General features: G+C 56.4%; 2 protein-coding genes across 3 annotated transcripts; one reads left to right on the forward strand and one right to left on the reverse strand.

Moving 5' to 3' along the window:
• Positions 1 to 552: 552 nt before the first annotated feature.
• NECAB3 (N-terminal EF-hand calcium binding protein 3) lies at positions 553 to 16,961 on the forward strand. 2 transcript variants are annotated; one of them, XM_030309782.1, is made up of 13 exons: positions 553 to 711; positions 2,683 to 2,707; positions 4,202 to 4,310; positions 5,307 to 5,332; positions 5,552 to 5,649; positions 13,703 to 13,839; positions 14,100 to 14,218; positions 14,315 to 14,394; positions 14,499 to 14,552; positions 15,067 to 15,179; positions 15,349 to 15,426; positions 15,937 to 16,028; positions 16,118 to 16,961. In XM_030309782.1, exons 1-13 carry the CDS (start codon positions 601 to 603, stop codon positions 16,144 to 16,146), a joined length of 1,071 nt encoding a protein of 356 aa, XP_030165642.1. In that variant the 5' UTR covers positions 553 to 600; the 3' UTR covers positions 16,147 to 16,961. The 2 variants fall into 2 exon arrangements, with proteins under 2 accessions (XP_030165642.1, XP_030165643.1); XM_030309783.1 differs by lacking the exon at positions 15,349 to 15,426.
• ACTL10 (actin like 10) lies at positions 6,401 to 8,896 on the reverse strand. Its single transcript, XM_030309077.1, has 3 exons — positions 8,845 to 8,896; positions 8,516 to 8,586; positions 6,401 to 8,122 (listed from the first exon to the last, which is right to left on the reverse strand). Exons 1-3 carry the CDS (start codon positions 8,894 to 8,896, stop codon positions 6,860 to 6,862), a joined length of 1,386 nt encoding a protein of 461 aa, XP_030164937.1. The 3' UTR covers positions 6,401 to 6,859.
• Positions 16,962 to 26,278: the final 9,317 nt, after the last annotated feature.

Raw genomic sequence — 26,278 nt, forward strand, 5'->3', positions numbered from 1 at the left:
TCAGTGAGTCCCCACAACAATTCTATATGGTATCTACTATTACCCCCATTTTGCAGAAAAGGATACAGACACTCAGCTGAAGTCCCTTGCAGGTCTTACCCACAAGGTGTCAGTCTGTTCTGCAGTTCGCTTTGTCGACCCTACAGTGGTGTGGGACCTGCCCTCGGTGCCCCTGCCCCGCGCAGCCCTCTGTTCTGTTGCTGGCTGTGTAGTACTCCCAAGCAGACCGTCACTTGTCATTTACACAGCCGGTCCCGGCTGACAGTGACCCCTCGGGTCGTTCCTTACTCCACAGTTGCCAACCCTCCGGGAGCCTCTGGTAACAGCTGCAGAGGCGAAAGGTGTTGGGAGTTCTACGTTGTGCAGCTCTTGCCCACCTGGAGGCTGGAGTTTGCCTTTCCAGTCGGGAAGGGGAGGCCCTAGAGAGGGGCGGGCGGGGAGGGGGCCTCCGCGGCCAGCGGGGCGGGGGGTGGAGCCGCGGGGGGCGGGGCCCCGGGCGTCCGCGCCGGCGCCGATGGGCGGGCGTCCCCCGGAGTCCGAGGCGGCGGCGTCCAGAACCCGGAGCCGCAGCCCAGCCCGAGCCGAGTGGGTGGCGGCGCCATGGCGTGCGCGGGGCTGCTCACCGTGTGCCTGATCCGGCCGCCCGCGCCCGAGCCTCGGCGGTCCCCCGTGCCTGCCGCCGGGCCCGCCGGACACGCGCTCTTCCAGGACGTGAGTGGGGAGCGGGCAGGGGGCGAAGGCTCTCTAGCCCTGGGGTTGTCAGTCTCTCCAGGTCTGTCTGCTCTCTCCCTGTGTCTCGCTGGGCTCTCAGTCTTTCGCTGTCTCTCCTTACCCCCGTCTCTGCGTCTCTCAGTCTCTTTTTCTGTCAGTGTCTCTCTCTCCAGGTCTGTTTGGGGCCCTGCTTCTGTCTCTGGGTCTCTGCCTCTCACCATCTCTCTCTGACCCTGCTGTCTCCATTCTCCCTTATCTTTGTCTCCTTTCTTTTGTGTCCGTTCTCAGTCTCTCACTCTCCTTATCTCCTGGTTCGGTGTCACTGCCCCTGCTGCCCCCCACCCCCCCCCCCCAACCCATTTATGTGTCTGATGCAGTGGGGGCTGTCAACACTTGATCACAGGAGCAGTCCCCTCTATGGCAATCCCAGGCTGGGCTGACCCAGTCAGGGGAGGCTGGAAGAATAAACAGCCCCCCAGACTGCTGATCCAGGGCTGATCCCAGAGTCCCATAGATCTGACCCAGAGGCCATGGAGTCCCATAGTTCGTCAGGACTGCCCACAGTGGTCTGTACCTCCCTCCTGTGTGTGGCAGGTGGCCCTGCAGCGCCCCCAGGGGCACCAACTAAGGGCAGCCTAGCCAGGCCTCAGTCACTACCTCAGGCCCCTTCCTCCCTAGTGCTCAGCCCCATCCTGGCCCATTCACTACCCCCCGCCCCCAGCTTCAGAGGTCTCTGCCTGTGGGAAAGACGGAAAGACGGCACTCCTGTCCACTCCCCGCTGCCCCCAGTGACTCAGCACCTTGACCGCAGTCCTGGATGGAAGGAATCTGTCCATCCCGCTTCCCAGATGGAAAAACCAAGGCCAGAGGAGTTAGGAACACGTCCACAATCACACAGAGGCAGAGGCTTGTTTGAGTGTGGCCCCAGGTGCCCTCATTCACAGCATAGCACCCCTTCTTGCCATCTCCATCTGCCCCAGCCAGGCCACACTGGGCTGCTGTGTGACCCGAGATAGTGGCAGACCTCTGAGTCAGGCTTCTGGCTAGGGGTTAGATTCATCCCAATGCTTCACTGACCCAGAGGTAACAGCTGGAGAGGAGTGGCATTCAGGACCTGGAGTTGTTAAGGGTTCTTTGTCCAGACTTTGGCCGGCCCCTCCTTGCCAGGTGTGCTGGTCTCCCATTTGCTGGGCTGCTTTGGATGACCTGGGAGTCTCTGGTCCCTGATCACGTCTTGACTCTGTCCCTTTCTGCCTCTGTTGCCCTTCATCTCTGCTTCTCTGTAAATACAATCTGTCCACCCTTGCTTTCTGCCACTCCCACTCCCCTTTGCACATGTGTGTGCGTGCACACACACACACACACACACACACACACACGTGCGAGCCTGCCCAAGGCCTTCACACTGAATCAGCCTCATAAGAAGCCCTGGCCCTGGAATGGTTAACCCCAGACACCCACAAAGAAAGGACTAGCCACTGTTTGCATATCAGGGTCTTAAGCACACAGGGAAAGAGCCTTGAGTGGGCAGAGTCTGGGATGGACCATGGCCATGCTGCAGAGTTAAGGGGTTCAGGTCTGGGACAAGTAGTGCCCAGGAACTTGGCCCATTTCCCCACCTTCAAGCTGGGACTGTGGCAAGGGCTCACACCTCAGACAGAACCCAGGGTAGCCTCTGGGTGTGGGAGGTGGGGGTGCTGGAAGCTAGTGTGGAGCACCCCCTGTGGGGCCAGGACCTGCAGGAAATGTGAGCAAGTGGTGAGACCTGCTGTGTGATCTTCCTGTGCTCTCCTTGTTGGAAAGCCTCCCACAGGGCTGATCTGGGCAGGGGTTTAGGACCAGGCTGGGCAAGAGGAAAGGCAAGGTTGTGGGGGGGTAGGCTGGCCAGCTGGGGCCCTGATGAGCTGGGTGGGGGCATCCTGCCTCCTAGGCGGCACTCACAGCTCCCGTCTGTGCCCCTTTGTCCTCCAGGTTTTCCGCAGAGCAGACAAGAATGGTGAGTGTGCCTTCCCTTGAGTCTACAGTGTGGGGAGGGGTTGGGGGCCATCAAGGAGGCTCAGGGGAGTGTCACGGGTTTGGAAGCACAGTCTAGAATGGAGAAAAATCTTGGGAAGACCCAAATCAGGAGAATCAGTCAAGCCGTCCTTCCCAGAGGGGGTGCCATTTGGAATTCAGTTTGGCAGGATGGAGAGTGGAGGGAATGTGGTTTAGCCAGAGGCTGGAGGTGGGGGCATACTCTCCCACAATGCCCCGGGCACAGGTATGGATAACTCTTCTATATGATTTCATGTTGTCCTCACAACCAACAGCTAGATGGGAATTCTTCATCCCATTTTACAGACTAAGGAGCACAGGCCCAGAGAGGTGAAGCAGGTTGCTTGAAGTCACACAGCCTTTAAGTGGTGGGCCTTGAATCCAGGTCTGTGTGATGCTTGGTTCCAAGCTTCCTGCGTAAGGGGCTTGGAAAGGTTGGGTGATGGAGATGAGGCTGTGGGGGATTGTGCTGTTAGATCTTTAGAGGGCTCAGTAACTTCCCATATGACTAACCACCTGGACCCAGGGAAGGCTTGCACAGGATGCTGCTGGGAATCAGCTTTCCCTGCTCTGGGTCCTGGGCAGTCTCAGACCCTGGTTTGGGAAAACCTTGAAAGCTAAAGCAGGAGCCCTCAAGGGAGCCCACGATCAAGTTGCTGCCCACAACTTGGAGCAGCCCACTGTGTCCTGATTGGCCAGGTGAGGGTCTGAGCTGAGGCAGCCGGTCAGCCTTGGCCTTACTTCCATCTGGGGTCTTCAGACCCTTTGGTGTTTCAGCCTCCCGGAGACAGGATCGTGTCCCAACCCATTGATCAACCAGCACACATTTGGATCATAGCACTCTGTCTGGGGAGGCTCAGACCACCCCACCCCCCCAGCTCTGCTCCCCCAACCCCATCTGCTTAGAGACCTTACAGGCAAATTCCCGGTGTCTTTGGCCACCCCCCTGGTGCTCTTAGACTATTCCATAGCCCCTGTGAAGAGAAGGGCATTCCCTCCTGAGCCTGCCAGCCTGCGGCTTCTTGCAGGGGCTCCAACTCTTAGGAAGATCTCATCTGCCTCCTGGTGGCTTCTCTGTGAAGGGTGTGGGTACAGAGCAGCCTGGAGCCAGGCTTGGCGGGCAGAGACTGAGCCCCCAAGTCCTCCGAGTGATGTCTAGGTTCTGCCATGACCTGGCCATGTCCCAGGTTTTCCATTTGCTTCTTCATTTGGCAAGCATTTATTGAGTCCCTATGCAATGCCATGTGTGTGCTGCCTTGTCCTTTGGGTGCCTGAAGAGTGGACCCTGTTGCCTTAAGTGGGCACCCCTGGAGACTCTTTTGTCCCCAACAGCCAAGTCCCCCCAAGCTCAGAATTCCATTCCACCTGGCCAAGTAGCTTTAGGGGGTCTGAAGCTGGTGGCAGGGGTGCAGCCAGGGGTCAGGGATACCAGCTCTGCTCTCTGCTCCCACCCCAGATGATGGTAAGCTCTCATTTGAGGAGTTCCAGAATTACTTTGCTGATGGGGTTCTCAGCCCTGGGGAGCTGCGGGAACTGTTCAGCGGCATTGATGGGCCCTCCACTGAGTGAGTACGAGAACGGGTGGGTGAGTTGGGTGTAGATGTGAAGCTAGGCTCTCCCAGCCCCACGGTGTCCCCTGCCTCCTTATGGAGGATGGGGGGTTGCATAGGGAGAGAGGTGCTAGGGCCTGATGACAGCTTTACCCGCCCACTCACTCCCTCCCTGGCTCCAGCCTTGTCCATCACACTCCTTCCAGCTGGGACCCCAAAATAGCCCGGTCTGAGTCACCAGCCGTGGTTCAGCCCACAGGTGTCCCCCCACCCCCCTCCCCATTCCCGCTTCCTGCAGGGACAAGGGGATGCCTGAGGATAGCTGGGCCTCACCTGCTTCCACGCATCGATGCAGGTTCATGAACACGCACATACCTCCCCATGTGTGCTCCCACATCTACGGGCCTTAGCAGGAGTCTGCATGCTTCCCTCCCCATGCTTCCTCACATGGGTGCATACACATACACAGCTGTCCCTCCCTCTCCCCCAACATCTCCTTAGAATAAATTTCAAACTCTGGGTCAGCGTTCAAGGCTTCCATGCCCTTCCCTACTCTGAGGCTTGGTCTGGACCTTTTATTTGCAATGTTGCCACCTCCCCACCACCAGACACTCCGATCAAATTCCTTGTCCTTGAAGGCCTAACTTAAGCACCCTCCTTCTGGAAGTCCTCCCTAACCTACCAAGTAATACCCCATATGTTTCTTTTAACTTACCCAGACCTGGTTTTCCCTTCCCGGCTCTGATTATACTCCTCTCTGGCCTGTGTGCACATTTCTCTCCCTGGTCCTGAGTTCCCCTTGGAGGCCAAGAGTGGGTCTGAATTTTCGCCCTCAGTAATACCCTTGCTGCCCCCATTGGCCCACTGAGCAGCTTAAATTGGGTGGAGGCAGAAGAAGCCTCCTCATCAGGCTGAGCTGGGGTGGGCAGTGGGAGGAACATTGGCTTCAAAGTCTCAGGTCACCAAGCTTAAGTCTGTGGGACTGAAGCGTGCCTCCTCTTTTTCCTGCAGCAATTTGGAAACGGAGAAACTGTGTGGTGAGTAGGTCCACGGGAGCTCTGGTCTCCTGGCGCCCCTGGGCAGGTGGGCATGATGTTCCTTGGAGGCTGTTCCTTCTCTCCTAATGGAACAAGATGGGCTTGCCTCAGGATATGAGGCCTGGTTGGCTGTTGAGGAATCCCAGGTTGGGTAAATGAGGCCGCGGAGCAGGAGTAGGGGGTGGTCTGGGAACCTTTGAGCACCTTCTCTGCCTGCAGACTATTTCTCAGAACACCTGGGTGTCTACCGGCCTGTGCTGGCCGCACTGGAGTCACTGAACTGTGCCGTGCTCACTGCCATGGACACCACCAAGCTGGTGAGTGGAGGGGTTGATGGTGGAGGGCCTGGAATGAGGGCAGGGGTGTCTGCTGTCCTATGGGAGCCTCTACTGTCATGGCTCAGGGCTGTGAAGCTAGAGGCTTGGGTTCTCTCCCACATTCTGGCTGTGTACCTTTATCTCTCTGGGCCTCAGTTTACTCATCTGTAAACTGGGGATAATAATAGAGCTTACCTCCATACATTTGATGTGACAGAGAAATGAGAATGAAGGCAGGGATTTTTGCCTTTCGTGTTCTCTATTCCCAGCACCCAGAGCTGTGCCTGGCACACAGCAGCCACTTGCTACCTGGAGCTCCTGCTGCTGCTGTTTTTATTATTGGCCAGACCTAACTATTGTGGGGTATCAAGCCCAGGACCCAGCAGGGATGGGCTGGGAGGTGGGCATACTCACACACAGCCACAGGTCCATGTTGGTGTGTGGAACCTGGTGGGGCAGGGCCTGGCCTGAGGACACGTGTAAGGCAGGCAGGCATGTAGCACCCAAGTGTTTGTATGCATGCGTGGCCACATGTATATACGAGCACAAACAGTGCTCACAGCCAGGGCTCTAGGCTCTTGGAGAGCGACTTCAAAAACACAAGCCACCCCTCCCTTTGTATGTTTCTTTTAAGAAATGTCTCCACCTCCCTTTGTCCCATAGCTCTTAGTAAGGAGGCAAGGAGGGAACAGTGAGGATTGTGTGTGACCCCATATTTACAGAAGGGGAAACTGAGGCCTTCAGTGAGTCAATGATCAGCTAAGGACAGGGTTTCCTTTTCTGGTTGCTTCTCCATGGGTTTTAGTAGGTTTTCTGCCCTTGAGGCTTAGCATAGGATGGGAATCCAAATAGTACATGATGAGCAGTTGATGTGTTGTGATAATTTCCATATCTGTGGCCTGGACACAAGTGGGAGTGTTATCTTCCTTGTTGCCATGGAAACGGGGCCCTGGGAGTAGGCACCTGGACTGGTATTCTCTGAACTGGCACTGGTTATGGTAGATCCAAACTGCAGGTCAAAGTGAGGGTCCTTGGGATCTCGACCACCTCCTCCTGGCTCAGTAAGGGGTAGGAGTGACCCATCAGCACATGATGACTCTGCCACCTCCAATCACTTGAGACTTTTATTTGGCACTCAATGCCTCTGATAGAGCTATAGCTCAGCCCACCGTGCCCCTCATGTGGCACCTCCCCTCCAGTCCAACATGACTCAGTTGAACACTTCGTGCACCAGCCTGGAGCCACACTCCTGGTACATGGCCCGGGTTATCCAGCGCTGTTGGAAGGAACGCAAGGAGGCCACCATGGAGCCACCTGTCCACACTGCTGTGCCACGCCCAGGCTTGGCCACCAGGTGAGGCCGCAGTGCCCCATAGCCATGCCTCCGGCACTGCGCCTCTAGCTCCATTTCCAGGCGCTCAGTGAAGCCAGGGAAAAGCGTGGAACCACCGGCCAGCACCACGGTATCGGCCAGCCGCGTCCTTAGAGTCGCAGGGACCCTCTGCAGTGCCTGGAAGGCCAGTGCAGGCAGTCCTGGCTCGGCCTGGCCTAGCAGACTCGGCTGGAAGATGGGTTCCGGGCAGCGGAAGCGCTCGCTGCTGAGGCAGAAAGAGCACCCGTTGCCTAAACAGAAACTGACCGGATGGTGGCGGTCAGAGTTACGAAGGTCACCCTCAAAGTCCAGCGACACATAGCAGCAGCGCTTCTTGAGCTGTGTGATGGCCTTGCGGGGCAAGGCCCGCAGCGATGGATCAGGGCACGTTGCCACCAGTAAGTCCCGCAGGTAGCGCGACAGGGTGCTGCCTGCGATGTCCAGCCGGAAGGTGGCCTCGTGCCACGAGTGGCCCGCATAGACGGGTGTGGCGTGGCACACGCCTGCACCTGCCTCTACGGCCAGCCCGCTGAACGCGCCAGTGGAGCAGAGCGCCAACAACGCCGTGCTGGCCACGTGGCACGCAGGCACCACCAGGGCCTCGAACAGCAGCTCGGCCACCTTCTCGCGGCTCGCGGGCGGCGCCGACGGCGAGTCACTCACTAGCACGGGCCACTGCTCCGGGCACACCCGCAGGCCGCCCACCAGCAGGCGCTCCCACAGCCCCTCCAGTGCCTCCCAGTCCACCACCACGCCGTGCTTGATGGGGTGCGCCCGTTCCACGCGGCCCGCCAGCCCGCAGCCGCGTGCGCGGGTACACACCGGCCGGTCCCAGGTGGGCACCAGGCTGGAGCTCTTCAGCACCAGGCGGGGCTGGCGCTCGCCCCCGAAGCCCGCCTTGATGAAGCCCGAGCCCTGGTCTACCACCACCGCCACGCGGCCCAGCGAGGGCGGCCGACGGACCCGGCGGCTCCCGGACACCGACGCCACGGCGCCTCTCCCGGCTCGACCCCGCCGTTCGCCAGAGGCCCCGCCCCCGGCCTCACTGGAGGCCCGCCTTTCAGCTCTTGGCTCGGGCCCCAGGCCTAAGTCCTGGCCTTTCTGGTTACAGAACTAGCGCCCTCAATTCTTGGCTCCGGCCTCTGGTCCTGAGCTCCCACTCTTCCGGCCAGACTGGACGTCTCTTTTCAGCTCTCGGCTCTGCCCACAGGCCCGAGCACCCGCCACTAATTTGAGCGTCAATCTCCGCTCCTGCGGGCTCCGGCCGCTTTTGGCCCTCTTTGCCCTCCTGTGGCTCAAGGCTCAAGACCCACCTTGCACCAGGCCCACCCCTCTGAGGACGCGCCTCTGCTATGTGGCTCCGCCCCCTCAGTCCTGGTGGAAGTAGATGTTGAGAGGGCCTCGTTCAATCCTTCTAGATGAGAAGCCTCTGGGAGCAGCAGGGCTCTAACAATGATGGGGCCTTGTGGCAGTGTCCTCGACATATATCCTTACTTGGGGACCCAGGAGTCCAGCCCAGTCCTTGAGCCCCAGAAGGTCTCCTGGCACCTCTCTCTTGGCCTTGACTTAAGGTAAGAGGGGGTGGTCAGAGAAGGAAGGAAAAGAACTCGGATTGGACTCATTGTGACCTCAGTCCTCAGTACCTGCTGTATTCCACAGACCTCTCCCATGAGAACTCCCTGGACCCATCCTCTCTCCTGAGGGCCAAGAGCAGTGATTTTGGCATCAGGGGATCTGGCCTCAGCTGTCCAGCACAACCAGAATGCTTCAGATTATCCGATGTACTCTGGCCGATGTGCAGCAGTCTCCTCCCCGCTCCCCACCTTCCTTCATGCTGAAGGGAAAGCTCTTAATCACAGATCTGTAGCCACTCATAGGACCTATGTGAGCTCAGCCCTGAGGGGCCCAGGCAGCCCACATAGGGACCCTACCTGCAGGGGCTTCCATGTATGGACTCCAGTGGACCCGAGGAGTTTGTGACTCAGCTCTGAAGATGACTCACTGTGCCCCCCTGAGCAAGTCCTAATCTCTCTCTGGGCTCACTTTCTTCCTCCAGAACGTACTAATAATCCTCACATAGGAAAAAGGCCACTTCTAGTCTCTGCAGAGTCTATTATTCTCTTTAGGACCATTTCGGTTGCAAGTAGAAGACCTACTCAACTGAGCTTAAGCTAAAATAGGGATTTGATTACAAGGATCTTGTAGGCCTTATGGACGCCAAGAACAAAGATGAAATCAGGTTTCAGGAACAGACTGGACGCAGGGCCTAGCTGCAGGATGTGTACAGGCTCTGCATTGTTTTATTCTTCTGAAGACTGGCTTCAGCCCATGCATGCTCACGTAGAAAACAGTCTCTCACATCTCCTGAATTACAGTCCCAGGAAAGAGGCTGATAGGACCAGCCTAGGCCAATCACGTATGGCCAGGATGTGTGGCCATATTGAAGGACATGGTTACCTTGATTTTAACCACAGGGATGGCAAGAAAGGGTACGTTTTTATAAGCATTTGGGGAGATGCCGTGGGTCATGCAACCTCCAGCCTGACGCAGGGGATACGGAAGGGATGTCGATTGTGTTGACACTAACGGAAGTGCATCTGTAGCAGAAGCCGGGCCTGTGTCTTTAATGAGCTGGGACCTTCACCCCCTGCTGCATCTGTCCCCTTTGGGACATTCTGAGGTGGTCACCAGTGGAAGGCTGGCTACAGGTTCGGTAGGGCTGGGGCAGCACTCAGGTCTGGAGCTGGGTTTGGGGCCCAGGAAAATGAGAAGTAGCTGGGTCTTTCTCACAGATAACATGCCAGGCCTCTCCTGGGTGGATTAGGGAGGTGAACCTTGCATTGGAGACCACAGTGGCAATATAGCCAGAGCAAGGGTGAGGATATGAGTCACTCAGAAGCCCTAGAGGGAAAGACTAAGGCTGGGGGCTGAGCTTGCATTTGACAACAATAAGTTTGGGCGTTTCCCTCTGGGCTTTGGAGAAATCAGTGGGAGCTTAGGAGCGGAGCCAACTGTCCTACAGACAGCTAAGTGGTTTGGAAGAAGTCTCTGACTGCAATGTGGGGAAGGGGATGGCACAAGGTAGGGTGAGGGACAAGTGACGAGGTGGCTTGGGGGTTACCAAGCAGAGTGGGGTCTCTGGGCTTTGGAGAAATCAGTGGGAGCTTAGGAGCGGAGCCAACTGTCCTACAGACAGCTAAGTGGTTTGGAAGAAGTCTCTGACTGCAATGTGGGGAAGGGGATGGCACAAGGTAGGGTGAGGGACAAGTGACGAGGTGGCTTGGGGGTTACCAAGCAGAGTGGGGTAGGAGTGAGGGGTCAGAAGCCCCCAGACCCCAGCCTCTCCTCCTGGGTGCTCTCACAGGCAGAATGTGAGTCTCAGGCCCCAGCCCAGCTGACCGTGGGACCCTCACAGTTTTTTCCAGGATGGTGGTGTCTGTTGCCTCCGCCCCCTGCCTAAGAAGGACTTGTGGATGTTGAGGACTCTTGAAGATGTTAGGTTTCGGCTGGAGGCAGGTCCCTCCTCCTAGCGTGCCCACACCGGGGTTTGCCCAAACTCACCTCCCTTGGGCCTGCAAACCTGAAGGTCTGACCCGGGCCTGGAGTTGGAGGAGGAGGAGGGAAACAGCTTCCCTCCACTGTGGCAGGGCGTCCCTCCCCACCTGGGGGCAGGGGTTCTGACGCTTGGGTCACAAGGAAGGAGGAGGCTCGGTTTTGGCGCCAAGCCATTGCCGTTACTCGGCCCTCACTCCTACCGTTTCATCCGCGTCTCGCTCTGGGCCCGGTTACCCCCGCCCAGCTCTGCGCCTCCTCAGACAGAGCCAGCAGGCGCCAGGGGTGCTATGCGCTCTTTATTGGGCCACGGGCCGGGCGCTCAGGGCCGCGGGCGAGGGCAGCGGCGCCGCTTGCGCGGCTGCTCCTCGGCGGGGTCGGCCTCGCGGTTCGCCTGAACGTCGGTCAGCAGGCGCGCGTAGAGCCGCTGCCAGCCCTGCGCGACCTTGGCCCCGCCCCCCGCTCCGGGCGCGCCGGCCGCGCAGCGCCCCTCCTGCAGCCGCGAGTCCAGCAGCAGCAGCAGGACCAAGAGCGTCTTCATCTCTCGCGCGCGTGCGCCCTCGCGCCGATCAGCGCAGTCGCCCGCTCCTCGCAGCGTGGGCGCCGCCGCCGGGGAGCCCACGGGGGCGCCCGTCGCGTCCTCGCCTGGACGCCCGGGCCGCGCGCCTGAGCCCGCCGCCACGTCGGATAGCTGCTGCTGCTTGTCCAAGGGGAAAAGCAGGACGATCTTGGCCTGGGGCGGGGCGGGAGCGTGAGGGGGAAGAGCGTACAGCGCCTTCTTCTTGAGGATCCTCATCCACCCAGATCCAGTCTCCCAGGACTCTGCCCCCTTTACATTTCCAGGACTCCCGCTCTCCTCCCGTGCTCGGGGGCGGGAGTGGGTCTCTCCCGGTCCCATTGCCCAGGACACCTGCCTTCCCTCTGGAAACGTTCACCCATCGTAGCTGACCTCCTGAGACTTGCACCGTCTGCGATTATGGGATCTTTGCCTGCCCTCCCAGCCTTAGTAGCGGGACTCTCACCCCCCGGACCCCCTCCAGGGCCTCTGCCCACTCGAAGAAGGGGAAAAGTAGCATGTTTTGAGGCTGGGAGCTGGAAAGGGGGCATAAAGGACCTCCCTGTGCCCATAGCCCCTGCGGTACCAACTAAGGCTGATTCACCACGCAGAACCCTCTACTTCTCTGTGGGGAGTTGGGAGAATCCCTTCCGGCCCACCCTCCTGGGCTCCCGTCTCCTAATTTCTCCTGGTTGCTTGAATCCCTGCCCTCCCTCTGGGCTTTTAGGACCCAACCACACCACGTGGGTTCCTGGGACTGCCATCTTCAGAGGGGTTATCCAAGCCCTTCCATGCGCCTCGGACTTATGCCCACAAGGCCTAGAATCCCAGCATCCCCTCCTGCCCACCTGTTCAAGTTCCCCTGACTCCCACCTGCCCTAACACCCTGGCACTCACGTTTGGCTTCTTCCGCTTGAGATGGCTGAAGAACTGCTGTTTCCACCCAGCCTTGTCCATGTCAGGTGGCCTCTCCCTGCAGGCCTGCTTGGGCACTTTGGTTCTCTTGTGAGAACTGTTGTTTCCCATGGCAGGGCTGGTCACCACTGGAGGCCACAGCCCATGCTGCCTCTGCCCTGCCCTCTGGCTGGGGGAGGGGCACTCTTGTCCCCACTCTATCCTGGGGAGGCCACATTGTGACCTCATAGGTCAACCTCACCAGCTGTAGGCTCTAAGCTCCTCCTCCCAGAACCCACAGGCGAATCTTGGCTCCATTTACTCTGGCTGTGACTTCTGGCCTTGGTTTCTCAGGTGTAACTGGGCTGATAATTACAAATAAGGCAATGCTTGTAAGGCACTTAGTGGTGAGTAGAGAGGAATTTTTGTGGTCCCGGTTTGAATTCTGACTCTGCCACTAACTAATTGTGTGATCTTGGCCCAAGGTAATTAATTGCTCCAGGCCTCAGTCTTCTCATCTACAAAATGGGGTCCATTATGGTTTTTATAAGTTGTTATGAGGATTAAATGAAATTCTGCTTGGAACAGGGCATGGCACAGAGTGGGTGCTTGTGGCAGCTGGGTTTTTTGGTTGCAAGCAACAGAGACTCGATCGACCATCTTAAGCGCTCAAAAGGGAATTTATTGGAAGGATTTCAGAGAGCTCAGAGCATGGCCAGGAAGTCTGGAGAACGAGGCTTGGAGACAGGGCAGAAACCACTGGCCTAAGAGTGAGAGCACCTAGCCCCCATTCTGTTCCTGCCTCCCAGCTCATGAGCCTGGCCCAGCAGGGCCCATCTGATGGCTGAGCAGAGGCAGGTCATGGAAAGAAATGAAGCCCCTGATGGATGTTGCCTCTGGAGCCCTTTGTGGAGGGTGGGCAAGCACCTGGACTTTGGCTTCTCAGGACTCCCATCCTGGGCTGTGTCCCTATGTAGGAATTAGTTCACTGAAGTTTTTCAACCGCTCGGTGAGATGGCTATTATCCTCCCTGTTTTCTAGGTGAGGAAACTAAGGCACAAGGAGGCAAAGGTAGTTGGAGAGTCTCTGAGCATCTCAAATGGGCAGTGTAGGGACTGGCATGTCGGCCTTCTCTCTCTGCCCACGTTGGGAGGGGCTGAGTGGAGGCTAGTGATGTAGGAATCAGTGCTATGTGTATAAGGACAGTGGCCTGGCTGTTTTGTATCTGCAGCTCCTAGTAGAAGTTAAGTATTTGTTGCATGGATGAGTGCATGAATGAATGCATGCATAGATCATGAGTTTAGGGCCAACTGGTGGGCATGGGGCCACATCACACCATCATTTTGCCTCATGCCTTCGGATGCCATGTGACCTGCCTTACACCCCCCTCTCTGCCCCCGCCACCACCAGCCTGGCTAAAGGTGGCCCAACAGGGAAGGGGCCTTAGGGCCCAGAAAATGGCAGATGCCTCCCTGTAAAGGTGGCCTTACACCTCCCAGGAAGGGAGGCCAGGCCCTGCTCCCAGTCCCAGAACTGTCCTGCTCTGGTTGCACGCTCTCTGCTCTTCATGCTGTACTATTGCTTGGATGGGCAAGGGTAGGGGAGCAGGACAGTGGCTCCCCATTCAGAAATATATGCTTGGGGCCAGGATATGTTGAGCATGCTCCCTCTGCCCCCAGGAATATGAGCGGGCCTCCAAGGTGGACCAGTTTGTGACCCGCTTCCTACTGCGGGAGACGGTGAGCCAGCTACAAGCCCTGCAGAGTTCACTGGAAGGGGCGTCAGATACCCTGGAGGCCCAGGCCCGTGGCCCACGGTATGTGAGGTGCCCTGCTGGTCATTGTCTCCACATTCCAGGGCCTTCAGCTTTCATCACATTCCGCCGCTCCAGCATCCCAGAGCCCATTATTCTTGTTCTTGGACAGGGAGGCCAAGAAGGGGTGAGAGGGAGCGGCTGGCTGGGCCTCAGTGTCCCAGGAAGCCTGTCTTGCTCCACCCAGGCCCAACCCTGTGCAGGGGCCCCAGTCCTTGGCCTGTGGGTCTGGGAGCAATGGGCTGACCCTCCACTTCTCTTAGGTCAGATGAAGACAGCGTGGAGGTACAGAGCAGGCCCCATGGCTGCCGGAGGGCAGGGCGCAGGGCCCCGCGGAGCGTCATTCGGTCACCCGCCTGGTCTCCTGGCTCCTCGGACACAGGTGCCCCCTCACCCACTGCCCCTCAGCTCATCCTGAGAGGCTTCCCAACCCGAGGGGGCCCATGCCTGACTTCCCCCCATGGGTGTCCCACCCCAGGGCAGAGCTCAGAAGCTGAGATGCAGTGGCGGCTCCAGGTCAACCGTCTCCAGGAGCTCATTGACCAGCTTGAGTGTAAGGTGAGTGACCAGGTGGCCAGTGCCCCAAGGGGGAGGTTCTTCCTGGAATCTACATAAGCCAGGCACACACCGGGGGCCTTGCCCACACTCTGTGTCCCTCATAGGCCCCCCGGCTGGAACCCCTGCATGAAGAGGAGCTTACCAAGGGGCCTGGCTCGGTGAGTCCAGGAGAGGGACAGGCAACTGGGTATTGGGCCAGGACGAGGTGCTCATCAAATGAGGGGTTTCACGGGGCCTGCTGCCCGCTTGGCCTCTGTGTTACACACATGCCCATTTCCCAGGCTTGGCCCAGCCCTCGTCCCCCAAGCCTGGCAGGTGCTGGGTTCTGGCCCTTGCTCTGTGACCCTGTAGAAATCACTGTCTCTCTCTGGGTATTAGTTCACTTCATCTGCGTTCCTGAAAGCTGGGTCTGGGGTGTGTGGGTGGAGGCTAGAGGGGGAAGTGGTGGCATGCTGCTGGAGGGAGGGACAGTGGCTGGATCAAGGCAATGATCTTGGCCATGAGGAGAGGCTGGAGGCAGGGATGCTGGGGGCCGGGTTGGGGCAGGAGCTTGACCTCACGGTAGGTGGGGCTGGTGCAAGTCAAGAAGGGCGGAGTCCTCCTGAAGGCCACAGCCAGTCCTTCCCCTGGGCCCTGCCTCACCCCGGCTCACCAGGCTGCCTCTCTTGCCAGCACATCCTCGTGGCCCAGAGGCAGGTGCACGTGGCAGAGGAAGCCCTGCAGGATTTCCACCGTGCCCTGTGCTGCTATGTGGACTTCACAGGGGCCCAGAGCCGTTGCCTGCAGTGAGTCCCTAGCTGGCCAGTGGGCTGGCCAAGGTCAGGGGAGGGGGGTGAGCAGGGCAAAGTACTGGGGCTGGGCGTCCTTGGCCAAGGCTCCCATCAGACACCCAGGCTGGGTGGGCAGTGGTGGTGGTAGCCTGGGCCTGGCCTGGCCATCTCTTTGGCCCCACAGTGTGTCTGCCCAGAAGATGCTGGACAATGCCTCTTTCACCCTATATGAGTTCTGGCAGGATGAGGCCGCCTGGAGAAGGTATGAATGGTATCTGAAAGCTAAAGTTTATTGAGTATGGGCCCTGGAGTGAGTCAGGCGTGGGTTCAAATCATCCTCTATTAATCACTGGCTGTGTGACCTCGGGAGAGTTACTCATCCACTCTGAGCCCCAGTGATCTTTCCAAAATGAGAGTCATAATAGGTCTACCTTTCTATGAGCCAAACGAGATGGCATATGAAAAGCTGAGCACGATGGCAGGAACACAGTAGATGGCGGGGCACTCAGTGAATACACACTGTTACCACTGTGCCATGGTCTATGCCAAGCACCCACGTATTATTTCACGTCATCCCCCCAGTGTCCCGGTACAGTAGGCACTATTGTCCCCATTTCACAGAGAGAGAACCGAGGCTCAGAGCCAATGTGAGGCAGGACCGGGATCTGAATCCCGACAGTAGGACAGGGTGGGGGTGGGGAGCTCTCAGCCATGTGGTCTTGCTCTTCGAGGGACCAGCTCCAGCCTCAGGTCACTCCACGGCCCTCCCCAGGCACCAGCAGTCCGCCTGCAGTAAGGCCTTCCAGCGCATCCTCATTGACCACCTGCGAGCTCCAGACACCCTCACCACTGTGTTCTTCCCAGGTATGCTGTGGCCCCCGACCCTGCTCCACAGCCCTACGGAGTGGCAGTGGGCCCCTGATGGCCTCTGACCCTCAACCTCTGACCCCTAGCCTCCTGGTGGATTATGAATAATAACTGAGCCTGACCTGCATAAGCCAAGGCCCTGGGGCCCTACCTGCCTCCTTCTGGAGCTTCTCGACTGGTCGACTCAGCACCAAGACCAAGGACGCTGCCACTCTCAGAACTGGGGCCGGGCTCTCAAAGGTCCCCCTGCCCCAGACCCAGCTGGTGGAGAGTCTCTCAGCCCAGGGATCAGGGACTGGGCTGCTCGCTTTCTATTTATTTATCAGTGTATTTTATTGTTTGTAGCTTTGGCCTCTGAGGCATTCTGGCCTCTGCCTGGCTCAGGAAGCTTGGATTTGGTCACCTCTGTCCCAGCCTTGTGTGACACAGAGGAAGGAGGTCGCTTCCCTCTCTGGGTGGGCCTCGGGCTGTCTGGCTGCCTAGTGGGTACCCTGCTTTCTTCCTGCTGTCTTGGGGCCAGGCTTCTGCTCTTCCTCAGCCAGCAGCAGAACCAGGGCTGATGCTCAGGGACACCACCCCCACCCCCCCCACCAAACCTCGACCCCTGAGGCTGGGCCGGATCCGTCTGCAGTGTGGGGTAAGGACCTGGGTGTCCCCATCACCCTCCTGGGTTAGCAGGCTTCCAACTCTTCCAGCACCCTTGGCTGCACCAGAGACCTCGGCAAGATCCTGGGTTGGTTTGCATGTCATTTGCATATATTTTGCATGTTCATGCCTACCCACACTCAGGGCACTATGGGAAGTCCCAAGGTGACCTTGCCAAGTAGCAATAATTTGGGCCCAGTGTCACCTGCTCCCCCCAGATACCTCCAAACCCCAACCCCCAGCCCAAGACCCCAGCACAGAGGCAATAAAGGCAGTGGTCACCTCTGGTGTTGTGTCCTCTCTCTCCCTCTGCAAGAAGGCCAGGCCCTGGGGTTGGTTTGCATCTCAGACGAGAGATTTAGGGCAGACAACCTAGCCTTAGGAATCAGTCAGTTCCTATCTTGAGCTCCCTTGTGAACAGATGATGATGATGATGATAACTTAAATCACAGCTCGTCTCCGTTTCCTCAACTCAGGACCTCCTCAGGCTCACAAGCCCTGGTTCTTGGGCCCTGTCTGGGAAAGGGGGTAGACTGGATTGGATCTCTGCTCTCAACCCCCTGAAAGTCAGCTGGCTGTCCTAGCTTCACCACCACCCTCATTGCCAACATGATGTGGTCTGAAGTTGGGGGCACAGAACCTTCTTGGAGTCCCAGATAGTGTAACTGCATGCCTGTGAGAAGTTCTGTCCCCTGACAGAACCTTCCTCCCCACGGCCCCCCTTCCAGACTGGATTTGTCACCACCCATGTCACCTGACAGAATCAGGTGCAAAATGGCCAAGTTGGTCCATCCAGGCACCAGGGGGCCCTCCTCTGAGCCATCTGGGGAGAGGCGACTGCCACAGCCGTGGGTTCTAAAGGGGAGGCACTTGGCAACACAAGAGCAAAGGATGGCCTCTGACCTGGTCTGGAAGGTGTTGGGGTCAGGAGTCTTTAGGCCGGCAACACACGCTCAGGCCCTGAGGGGGAGGAGAGCTTGCCTCATGAACTGAAGGAAGCCCAGCAGCGGGCTGAGGTTGGGGTGAGGGGGCAGTGGGCTGAGGCGAAAGTGAGGAGGCGGCAGGGCCTCAAAGGTGCTTCATGCTGAGGAAGCTGTGGTAGGTTTTAAGCCGGGGGTGACTGGCCAGTGGGCTGACATGTCACCGGTGTTCCGAGTGCCCCAGTGGTGCCAGGAAGACAGCTCAGATGGACGTCCTGGCCCGGGACTCTAGGCAGGGTCTTCCCTGAGGTGTCTCCCCGTGAGGGGGGGCCGCAGAGCTATGCCGCCGGCCTGGCCACCCGGGCCAAAGACCCAGCACGGGGGTCCCTGGTGGCTCGCTGGCCGGCACCGTGCCGGGCTGTGCCCCGCCACGCCTCTTCGCAGGCTCCCGGCGGTTCCTGGAGAGGGCAGCCAGCACCGGTGCCGCACTGCTCTGGGCGGCCTGAGGAGGCTTCGGTGTCCTGGTTAGACAAGAAGCCCATCCGGGAGGAAACAGTCCTGCTTTCTGTCCTAGGTTCTAATTGCTTCTGTTCCGTTTCCTCCACATGAACAGCAACAGCAAACCCTCAACACTAAAAAACACTTCCCGTTGGCATCTTCGAACGATGATGCTGAAATCCTCAAGCTGACACCTGTGAAGCGAGTGCCTCCGGAGGGTTTTCGCCCTTGCCCGCCTCACCTGGCGGTGGCCTTCCTCCCTTACGGAAGCTGGCAGGTGCTGGGGAGGGCGCTGCAGGTGGAGGGGAGCGGGCCGGTCCCGCAGGGTCGGGGGTGGCCTCCTGGGTGGTGTCCCGGCTTTGAGCTGGGGTCTCTGACGGGTGGTTGGGAAGGGAGAATGTGGCACACAAAGGGAGCAGAGGTGGAGCCGTGGAGTGTAAGGGATTGGAGGTGAGGCAGGGGGCCCCACCAGAGGGAATTTGCACGATGGCCTGCAGGTAACAGGGCAGCCTGGAAGCCGTCAGGAATGTCCGGTGGCTGTGGGGGCTGGACTGTAGACCCGACGCTGGAGTTAGAGCTTACAGGGAGAACAAAGTTCTCGGCAGCCTGCAGGAGCACAGAGGAGGTTGCCAAGCCTTTACGTCGTGTTTACTTACCTCTTGAGAGCCCACCTTCATCTCCGGTAGTCACCCTAACCCCCAGCTCGTGTCCACCATCACCTCTGGCCTAGAAGACTGTGGCAGCCTCTTCACTGGGCTTCCCATCTGCATCCCCCCCACCCCCGCCCCAAATCCATTCCATAAGAAACAAAGAAAGGGCTTTCAAAACATTGACGTGGGGACCACACCCCTGTGGCTAAGACCCTTCAATGGCACCACACTGGCTTCAGCATCAAGATCAAGTTTGGTTACTTGAATTGGCATTCAAGACCCTTAGCAATCAGCCCCCTCTCCCACTCTGTGGAGCCTCCTCTCCCTAAAACACACACAAGCTGAGCTGGGCTATTTGTGACCTGTCACTCTCTCTTGGCCTCCCCCACACCCCTGCTCCTGTCCACCACAGAAACGCCGCCTTAGCCTTTAAGTAGCAGGTCAAAGCCATCAGGTCTGGGTCACCTTTCCAGCCCTTGCCCTCAATGCCCTGCTCTTGGTGGCTCTTCATCTCATTTCAGCAGCCACTGGGCACCTGCTTTGTGGCAGGTGCTGGGGACGGTGAAATGCCCCGAGCTGGTGACAGCACCCAGGTCAAGGGCCGGCAGAGTACTGAAGCTGGGAGAGCTCCTGGGTCCTTCCACCAGCTGCCATCCCCGCCCTTCCACCCACTCCCTGCACCTGCCTCCTCACCTCTCCCACCTGTGCCAGTGACTCACCTGTACACATTCAAACCTGTCCTGGCGACTGGGCCAGTGCCAGGCCAGGTGTGGGAGAGACAGCAACAGTCTAAATGGCTGTCATTGCTCTCCAGCTCTCAGAGGGAAACACACCAAGTCCCCTTAACACAGCTTCTGATGCGTCAAAACAAAGGACCTGAGAATTAGGTGGGCCTTCAGGAAGACACACACGGATACACACACACACACACACACACACACTTTTCCAAAGCTCTACACCCAACATGGGGCTTGGACTCACTACCCCGAGATCAAGAATCGCATGCTCTACCAACTGAAGCAGCCAGGTGCCCCCAGGAAGTTATTCTCAAAACAAGTACATATGTAAGACACCATGCTCCAGGCAGGATACTGGGGCAAAGATGGATCCTCTCAAGGAAATCACATAGTGGCAGAGGGAGAAGCAGGCTATGAGAGCAGCCTCTGTTTACCGAGGGTCCTGGGCACCAGGCCCTGTGCTGGGACAACTCCCGTATCATCACATTTCACCTCACAGCAACTCAATGGTGTGGGCATCATTAGCATGCCCAATTTAAAGAGAAAGAAGAAAGCTCAGCTAGCAAACACTTTGCTCCAAGTCATAGCCGGACTTACTCCCTGGCACCAGTAGCTGCTTGCTGTCAAGCACGAACAAGGCTGAGGGAGATCCCAGGCATCCTTTAGCAATGGAAGCCAGCGCATGGCTAGAGGACAGTGGCAGCTAGAACAAAGGAAGGAAGGAAGGAAGGAGGCCAAGGCTTGGGGTTGCAGGATGGCAGATGGGGCAGCAAGGAAGAGCCATGGGAGCACAGTGCAAGGTGGAGGGTTGACCTGGTGCGGGCTATTCAGGGCCCAGCCATCCGAAGGTAGGTGGTGGTGGGGTTGATTTACTCACTTCCGAAACTCCCTAGGAGGCACCCAGATAATGTTAGCCGAACTCATGGGGCGGAAAGGCAGAAAAGGTTGCAAAGGAGAAAGGAAAAGTTGCTGGGGTGCGCACCGGAGAGGAATCTGGCTTGCGGGCTCGAGGCAACGGAGGGAGCAAGTCAGGCTCTTTCCACAAGAGGGCGCCCAGCACCAAGCCAGTGAAGCTCTCTTGGGGAATGGGGGAGGGGTCGGTGGGTGGTTTGTTGTGGGTTCCCCGCAACCCTCTTGGGAGGGAGGACAGCTGAGGAGAGGATAAACCCAACTCGGGACCCTAAAAACCCAGCAATAAGAAACCAGCACTGACAGGCAAGAGGAGTTCAGATCGATGCAATTTGCTCATACGGAGGTCGAATCATCTCAGGCCAATTATTTCCCTTTTCATGCTGAGAAACAAGTCAGTAGGCTCCTTGACTCCACGCTTGGTAAAATTTGAAAGGGCTCTCCACTCGACACGTTCCGGAAGGAACAACTTTTTCCTGTTTTCCATCTCCTTGTCTATGCTTCACCCGCTTTCAGATTCATCTACTATGCTGTCCGGTAGTGCAGGGTATTTACTCTGCAGAGTGGTCCTCTCCAGAATTTGATTTTCACATCTGCCTGTTATTTAGTCTCTTAGTTTGTGCTCACTTTTTTCCAGCACCATCTTTAGAGATTTCATAGTTACATTCTGTATCTGGTACTATTATCTGAAGTTCCTGGGGTCTAAATCAATTGTTTACTCTTCTTGCTGACTCTTGCTCATAGTGGCTCATTTCCTCGGATGTTCAGTAATTTTTTTGGACACTTTATAATTGGTTGCTATATTATGATTTATATTTTTGATATTGTTTTTTTCTCTAGAGAATTTTCATTTTTGCTTCTGTCAGACACCAGGAGATACCTGCAAGCTTAGAATTATCTTAATTCCTCAGCCCAGGAGTGCTTTGGCCTCAGGAGTATGAAAATCTGAACCTCAGCCCCAGGAGAGAGCAGACATGAGGAGTCTCTAGATTCTCATCCTTCAGACGGGCAGAGAGTTCTGCATAGTTCCCTTTGCAGATTTTTCCCTGCTTACCTTTTCACTGAGGTCAAAGCCAGAGTGACCTGGGTGGACAGATTGGCCCCAGATCTGCTTCTGCATTTTGTAGAGGCTCAAAGCCCTTCAGAGCCTCACACTGCCCCTAGAGGCAATTAACCTCTCAGACTCCACCTTCTTGAAATTTCTCCTGACCCAAGGCAGTACAGGTTTCCTCTTTTGTGTTCAACTACCTCTGTGGTTTTGGTTTGCTGTACTCTTCTAATTTTTTGTCCTGGCCCTTGGGGATTCCCTAGACTTCCTCATCTGTGACCTCAGCAATGCAGCTAAAAGTCCATTCATTGGAATTTATTCAGCATCTGGGTTTTTTTTTTTTTTATGATAACGGCAATTTCTTAGACTATTTCTATAGCCAATAGTTATTTTACTGTACTATCACTGGAGTCCCGAGGGTCTCTTTTTCAGAGCTAAGGCAGGCTGTGGATTGCTGACTTGTCTACCAAATGTGCTTTTGTGCGAGGCTGGCAGTCACAAGGCTGAGATCCTGTTATTGTTCTAGGTGCCGGATTGCAGCGCTGGGCAGCTGCCAAGAGACTGGCAGTTGGCACCATCTGCGTGAAAGATCACGCAGCAAGGCCGCCACCTTGTCTTCTGGGGCCATGGCCACGGCCCGGCCCTTTCCCCTACCCCAAGGTCGCTCCCTTTGCTTTTTGAGGGCCTGTGAAGCTGCTGGTGTCAACAAGTCTCTTCGGGCAAGGCCACTTCGAAGTAGGTCTAGGGCAGAGGCCAGAGATGGGTATTCGGGCCACAGGAGGGAGGATGGGGCCAGGGCCCTGGGAAGTGAGGCCTTGGGTCACTAGCCAGGAAACTGGACTGACAGCCTAAGACTCCATACATACAGGTGTGCACGGGTGTGCCTGCACCAATCTGGGTCACGTCACGGCTGGTTAGACCACCTCAGAGCCATGGAAAGTATTACACACGGCCTGCTTGGGGGCACCACAAGCTGGTGGGCTTTCAGGAAAGCAGTCGGAACGTATTCTCCACGGATGCAAGAAATGGTCAGTTTTAGAACTCCCACTTTGGAAAATTATCCCAAAGAAATAAAGCAGGCAGAGGAAGATGTTCACTTCAGTATGTTGGACAGGGAAACCTTGAAGGCGATCCAATTACCTGACAGGAGGCGAAGAGTCCATGAAAGTATAACCCCAATTAAATCCTACAACCACTGAGCAAGTGAGCATGAAGGAAACCGTGAACTCACGTGATTTAACATCCGTGTAAGAACAGGAATGAATATTCACAAGTCCTGGTATGTGAAAACTTTCTAAGGAACTACGTGAGAGCTGTTAGAAAAAAGTAGCTCCGAGGCCACTCCCCTATTTTTCACTTTCTGTCCCAAAAGCTCACTCCCCAGTGAAGAACCGGGAGTGTCTGTAAGCTGTCACTGCCCCCTGCCGGGGGCCCAGAGCCAGCAGCCAGCATGGCTGGGCCCGGGGCCGGGCCCCTCTGCTGGCCGCCCAGAGGTGTAGCAGCTGGAACCGTCTCCTCACCAGTACCTCCGGCTTTCACTCCCTGGGGTGCTCTTTAGGCCACCGCGGAACCACTGGAGACCCCCGCCCCACAAAAGGGGGGAGCGTCTGTGGAAGCCTGCGGGAAGGATGTCTTCCGGTGGATATACCACCTGCCCTCCCAGTCCCCTTCCAGCCCGAGTCAGAAAAGGAATATAGCCTTTTTATTGACTACTTTAAGTAGAACAAACTAAATACATATTTAACAGTTTTGGTTCATTTATACAGTACATTAAATAAGTTATGCAGAGAGTTAAGTAACAAAAATCGCTATCAGAGTAAAATGACAAAGCACAGAAAAACCAGACTACCGCATCCTGTGGGTGGTTTCACATTCATCATCCCCCTTTAAAATCCACGCTCGGAGGCATACTCTTTTATTTACATTATTGGCTTTCTTTTATGGATGGAGCTTTTGTAGCCTCATCAGGAACTTGGAAAGCCGTGAAAGTAGACCAAAGGCCGCTGAGCCAAATAGCACTTTCAATCATTCACCTATGCTTCTCTCCGCCAACTCCAATGCAGGGACGGGGCTGCCTCCGCCAGCCACCAGCCGCACATGCCCTATTTGGTATAAGCATCAACGAGTGTACACTGGGCAGCTGTGGGCCTGACCGGATGGGGTCTGCAGGGAAGTGCCATTTCTGGGGCTGTGGAGCGGAAGGGGGATGCAAGGTCCACCCTCAGGTCTCCCAACCTTCTCCTGGCTCACGATGGAAAAGGTCACCTGCACCATCATCTTTGGAAATGAGCGTGTCAATGCATGTGGGCAAAGAGGCAGGTAGTCAATGTTTTGGTTTCATAAGAACTAGACACTTAGAGAGCCAGAAAGGCCCTATTCATAGCTCGCCCAGCTCCCCCTCCCCAACCCAGACAAGACTCCTCCCGGACACCTGGCCGGCTGGCCCATGCTGGAACAGTCCAGGTCCCTGTGGCTTTTCTTACATTTGGTTCAAACATGCCACCACCCAGTTCTCTGTAAATAGCTTCAAAACAAAACAAAACAAAACAAAATAACCTAAGTTGGCTTGGTCTACTGACCTGGTTCTGGCACCAGTTCTGAAGAAAGCTTCGAAGATGTGTTCTAAATGATTCATTCAATCCACAATCCCTTCTACGGTTTCCAGGACAAATGGCTACCTGGTCATTATTTCGTTCTGAAGAACTCACTACCACACAATTCCAATAGTGTTGCTGAACCTCCAACTCCACTTGCTGAGACAGCTTCTGGAACTATCCAGAATCAGGTCTACACCCTTTCAAGCAGGTGACAGCCCTGGGGATCAATCTGACTTTGGAACAAGGCCATAGAGAGTAAAGTGTAGATTTTCTGTCTAGAAGCTGAAGATGTTCATGTTGACCCCAAGAAGTGAGGAGTTCCTGGTGGACTAGCAGGCCCAGATGGGCAAAGGATGTCCACACTGCAGCCAACATGACACCGATCTGGGCCGGGTAGATGCGTCTGGTTTCCAGACTTCGATTCGCTGAGACATGTAGGACTCAGCACTGTCCAAGATCCACTCGCTCTGTGACCTCAGGGTCACATGCCTGTGCCTGAGCACATGTGCTAGAGGCCCACCCTGGAGCTGCAGGGACCCTCCAAAGCGGAAGTCCCATTCACGCTCACAATTCCTAGGGTAGGCTGCCTACTCCTGAGCAGGTGGAATTAGCCAACTTCTTCTTGAGTCCATTTTCACCACTGGGCGGAGTCAGACATGGTGCAGGTGGTGGGGACCCAAAGGGCGACTGAGGGTGGGTGTGAAGATTCAGCCCTCAATCATCCCTCCGAACATTTAAAGGTGGCTCCCAGTTTGGCCACCCTGGCCTTCCCTGGTTCCTGCAACCACTTCTCGCAAGCAGAGGACAGTGAAGTCCCGTCACTTCTCAGTGTCCCTCAGTGGGCGATGCTGAACACTGGCCTCATCCTCCAGATGTGCTCTGATGGGTAGGCAGGCCCATGTCACACTTGCTTTTCATTTCTACGATAATGTTGAAGAGCCCGGGACCGCCCCGACACCTCCAGTACCACCACTCCCATCCCCTCTGTCTTTTCTCTCTCCCCCCAAATATTAACTATGAAGATTGGTCCTCTAAGTAGCTTGACTGTATCAAGTTATTTTAAGCCTAACTAGATGAAAGCGGGAAGCCTGAACTTGTACTCCAAACCTGGTGGCTGGGATGGTGAGCAGACACTGGAGACCAAGTAGGGAAGCTGGACTCAGTCACCCTTGCCCCTTCCACCCCCTCCCTGCCCACCCCAAGGCAGTGCCCCTCCTTCTCCCAACCAGACAGCAGAATTTCAGAGGAGGGAGCTGAAGAAAGGGATTCTTTACACCTCAACAGGAAGTCTTGGACAGATGCCCTACCAACCTAGATGTGAAAGTGACCAAAATGAACAGCAAAAGGTCTGAGAACTGAACTACAGTGTGGAATACTACCCAGGTTTTCAGCTTGGCCTCTGGGCAGCGGGTGAGCAAAGCGGTCTAGAACAGCACCACAGTAACTCTGCCAACACAGCTGTCAGTAGAACCACAGCCCACGACAGCCACCTAGGACCCGCACACTAAACTAAAACCATAGCTACAGAAATGGACGGTGGGCCCTGCTTTTGGCTCTTTATTCCAACCAGGAAAAACCTGGGCTACCCTGGCTGGTCCTGTGGCCAACTGAAGATTTAAAGAACCTGTCCAGGTGTACATCTTGTCAATGAAAAGGCAGTGACCTGGGGACAGACCCAACGGGTACCACGGGATACTCTCTTGCTCTGATTCATAGGCTCTATGACTTCCTCATGGGATACCCCATGTCTCAAGTAAATGTAGGCAAGTCCTTCCCGGAGTACTAATTTCATTCCTGTTGGTCCCGATGCCCCACCAACAGCTGCAGTTTAAGGAATTCCAGTTTAATGGATAACATTATTCTGTTATTCATTCTCTGGGAAGATCTTACTTTACTTTATGCACTGGAAATCCAGGTATTTTAAAGGTGCCTGGTACTGAGTTCCTTTGCAAGATACAGAATCTTTAGGTAAATTAGGGACTTAGAAGTTCTCGCAGTAAGATACCCCTGTATGTGAGGACAACGCTACTACGCTAATCCCTTTTCCTTGATGAGACAGAGCTTTTATTTCCCTCTGGTCAGCGCACAGAAGGTAGCCATCTAAAGCTGGGCTTTCACGGGCCAGGAGCAGGCCCAACCAACTCACCCCAACAGATTCCTTGGGGCAAGAGGGTGCTGGAGGCTTGGAGGGGGAGAGTGGGAGAGTCAGGGTCCTTGTGCTCCCAACAAAACACAAATGGCAG

The sequence above is a fragment of the Lynx canadensis genome, chromosome A3 (assembly GCF_007474595.2).
Source record: "Lynx canadensis isolate LIC74 chromosome A3, mLynCan4.pri.v2, whole genome shotgun sequence".
Classification (NCBI taxonomy): domain Eukaryota; kingdom Metazoa; phylum Chordata; class Mammalia; order Carnivora; family Felidae; genus Lynx; species Lynx canadensis.

Bases quoted from the DNA above. Each gene is read 5' to 3' on its own strand.
- ACTL10 (XM_030309077.1), bottom strand. From the start codon at position 8,896: ATGAGTGGCTACAGATCTGTGATTAAGAGCTTTCCCTTCAGCATGAAG. The intron at 8,587-8,844 runs GTGGGGAGCGGG...TCTTACCTTAAG, and splicing joins TCCCTTCAGCATGAAGGAAG to TCAAGGCCAAGAGAGAGGTG. The intron at 8,123-8,515 runs GTAAGGATATAT...TTCTGTAACCAG, and splicing joins CTGGACTCCTGGGTCCCCAA to AAAGGCCAGGACTTAGGCCT.
- NECAB3 (XM_030309782.1), top strand. From the start codon at position 601: ATGGCGTGCGCGGGGCTGCTCACCGTGTGCCTGATCCGGCCGCCCGCG. The intron at 2,708-4,201 runs GTGAGTGTGCCT...CTCCCACCCCAG, and splicing joins CCGCAGAGCAGACAAGAATG to ATGATGGTAAGCTCTCATTT. The intron at 13,840-14,099 runs GTATGTGAGGTG...CACTTCTCTTAG, and splicing joins GCCCAGGCCCGTGGCCCACG to GTCAGATGAAGACAGCGTGG.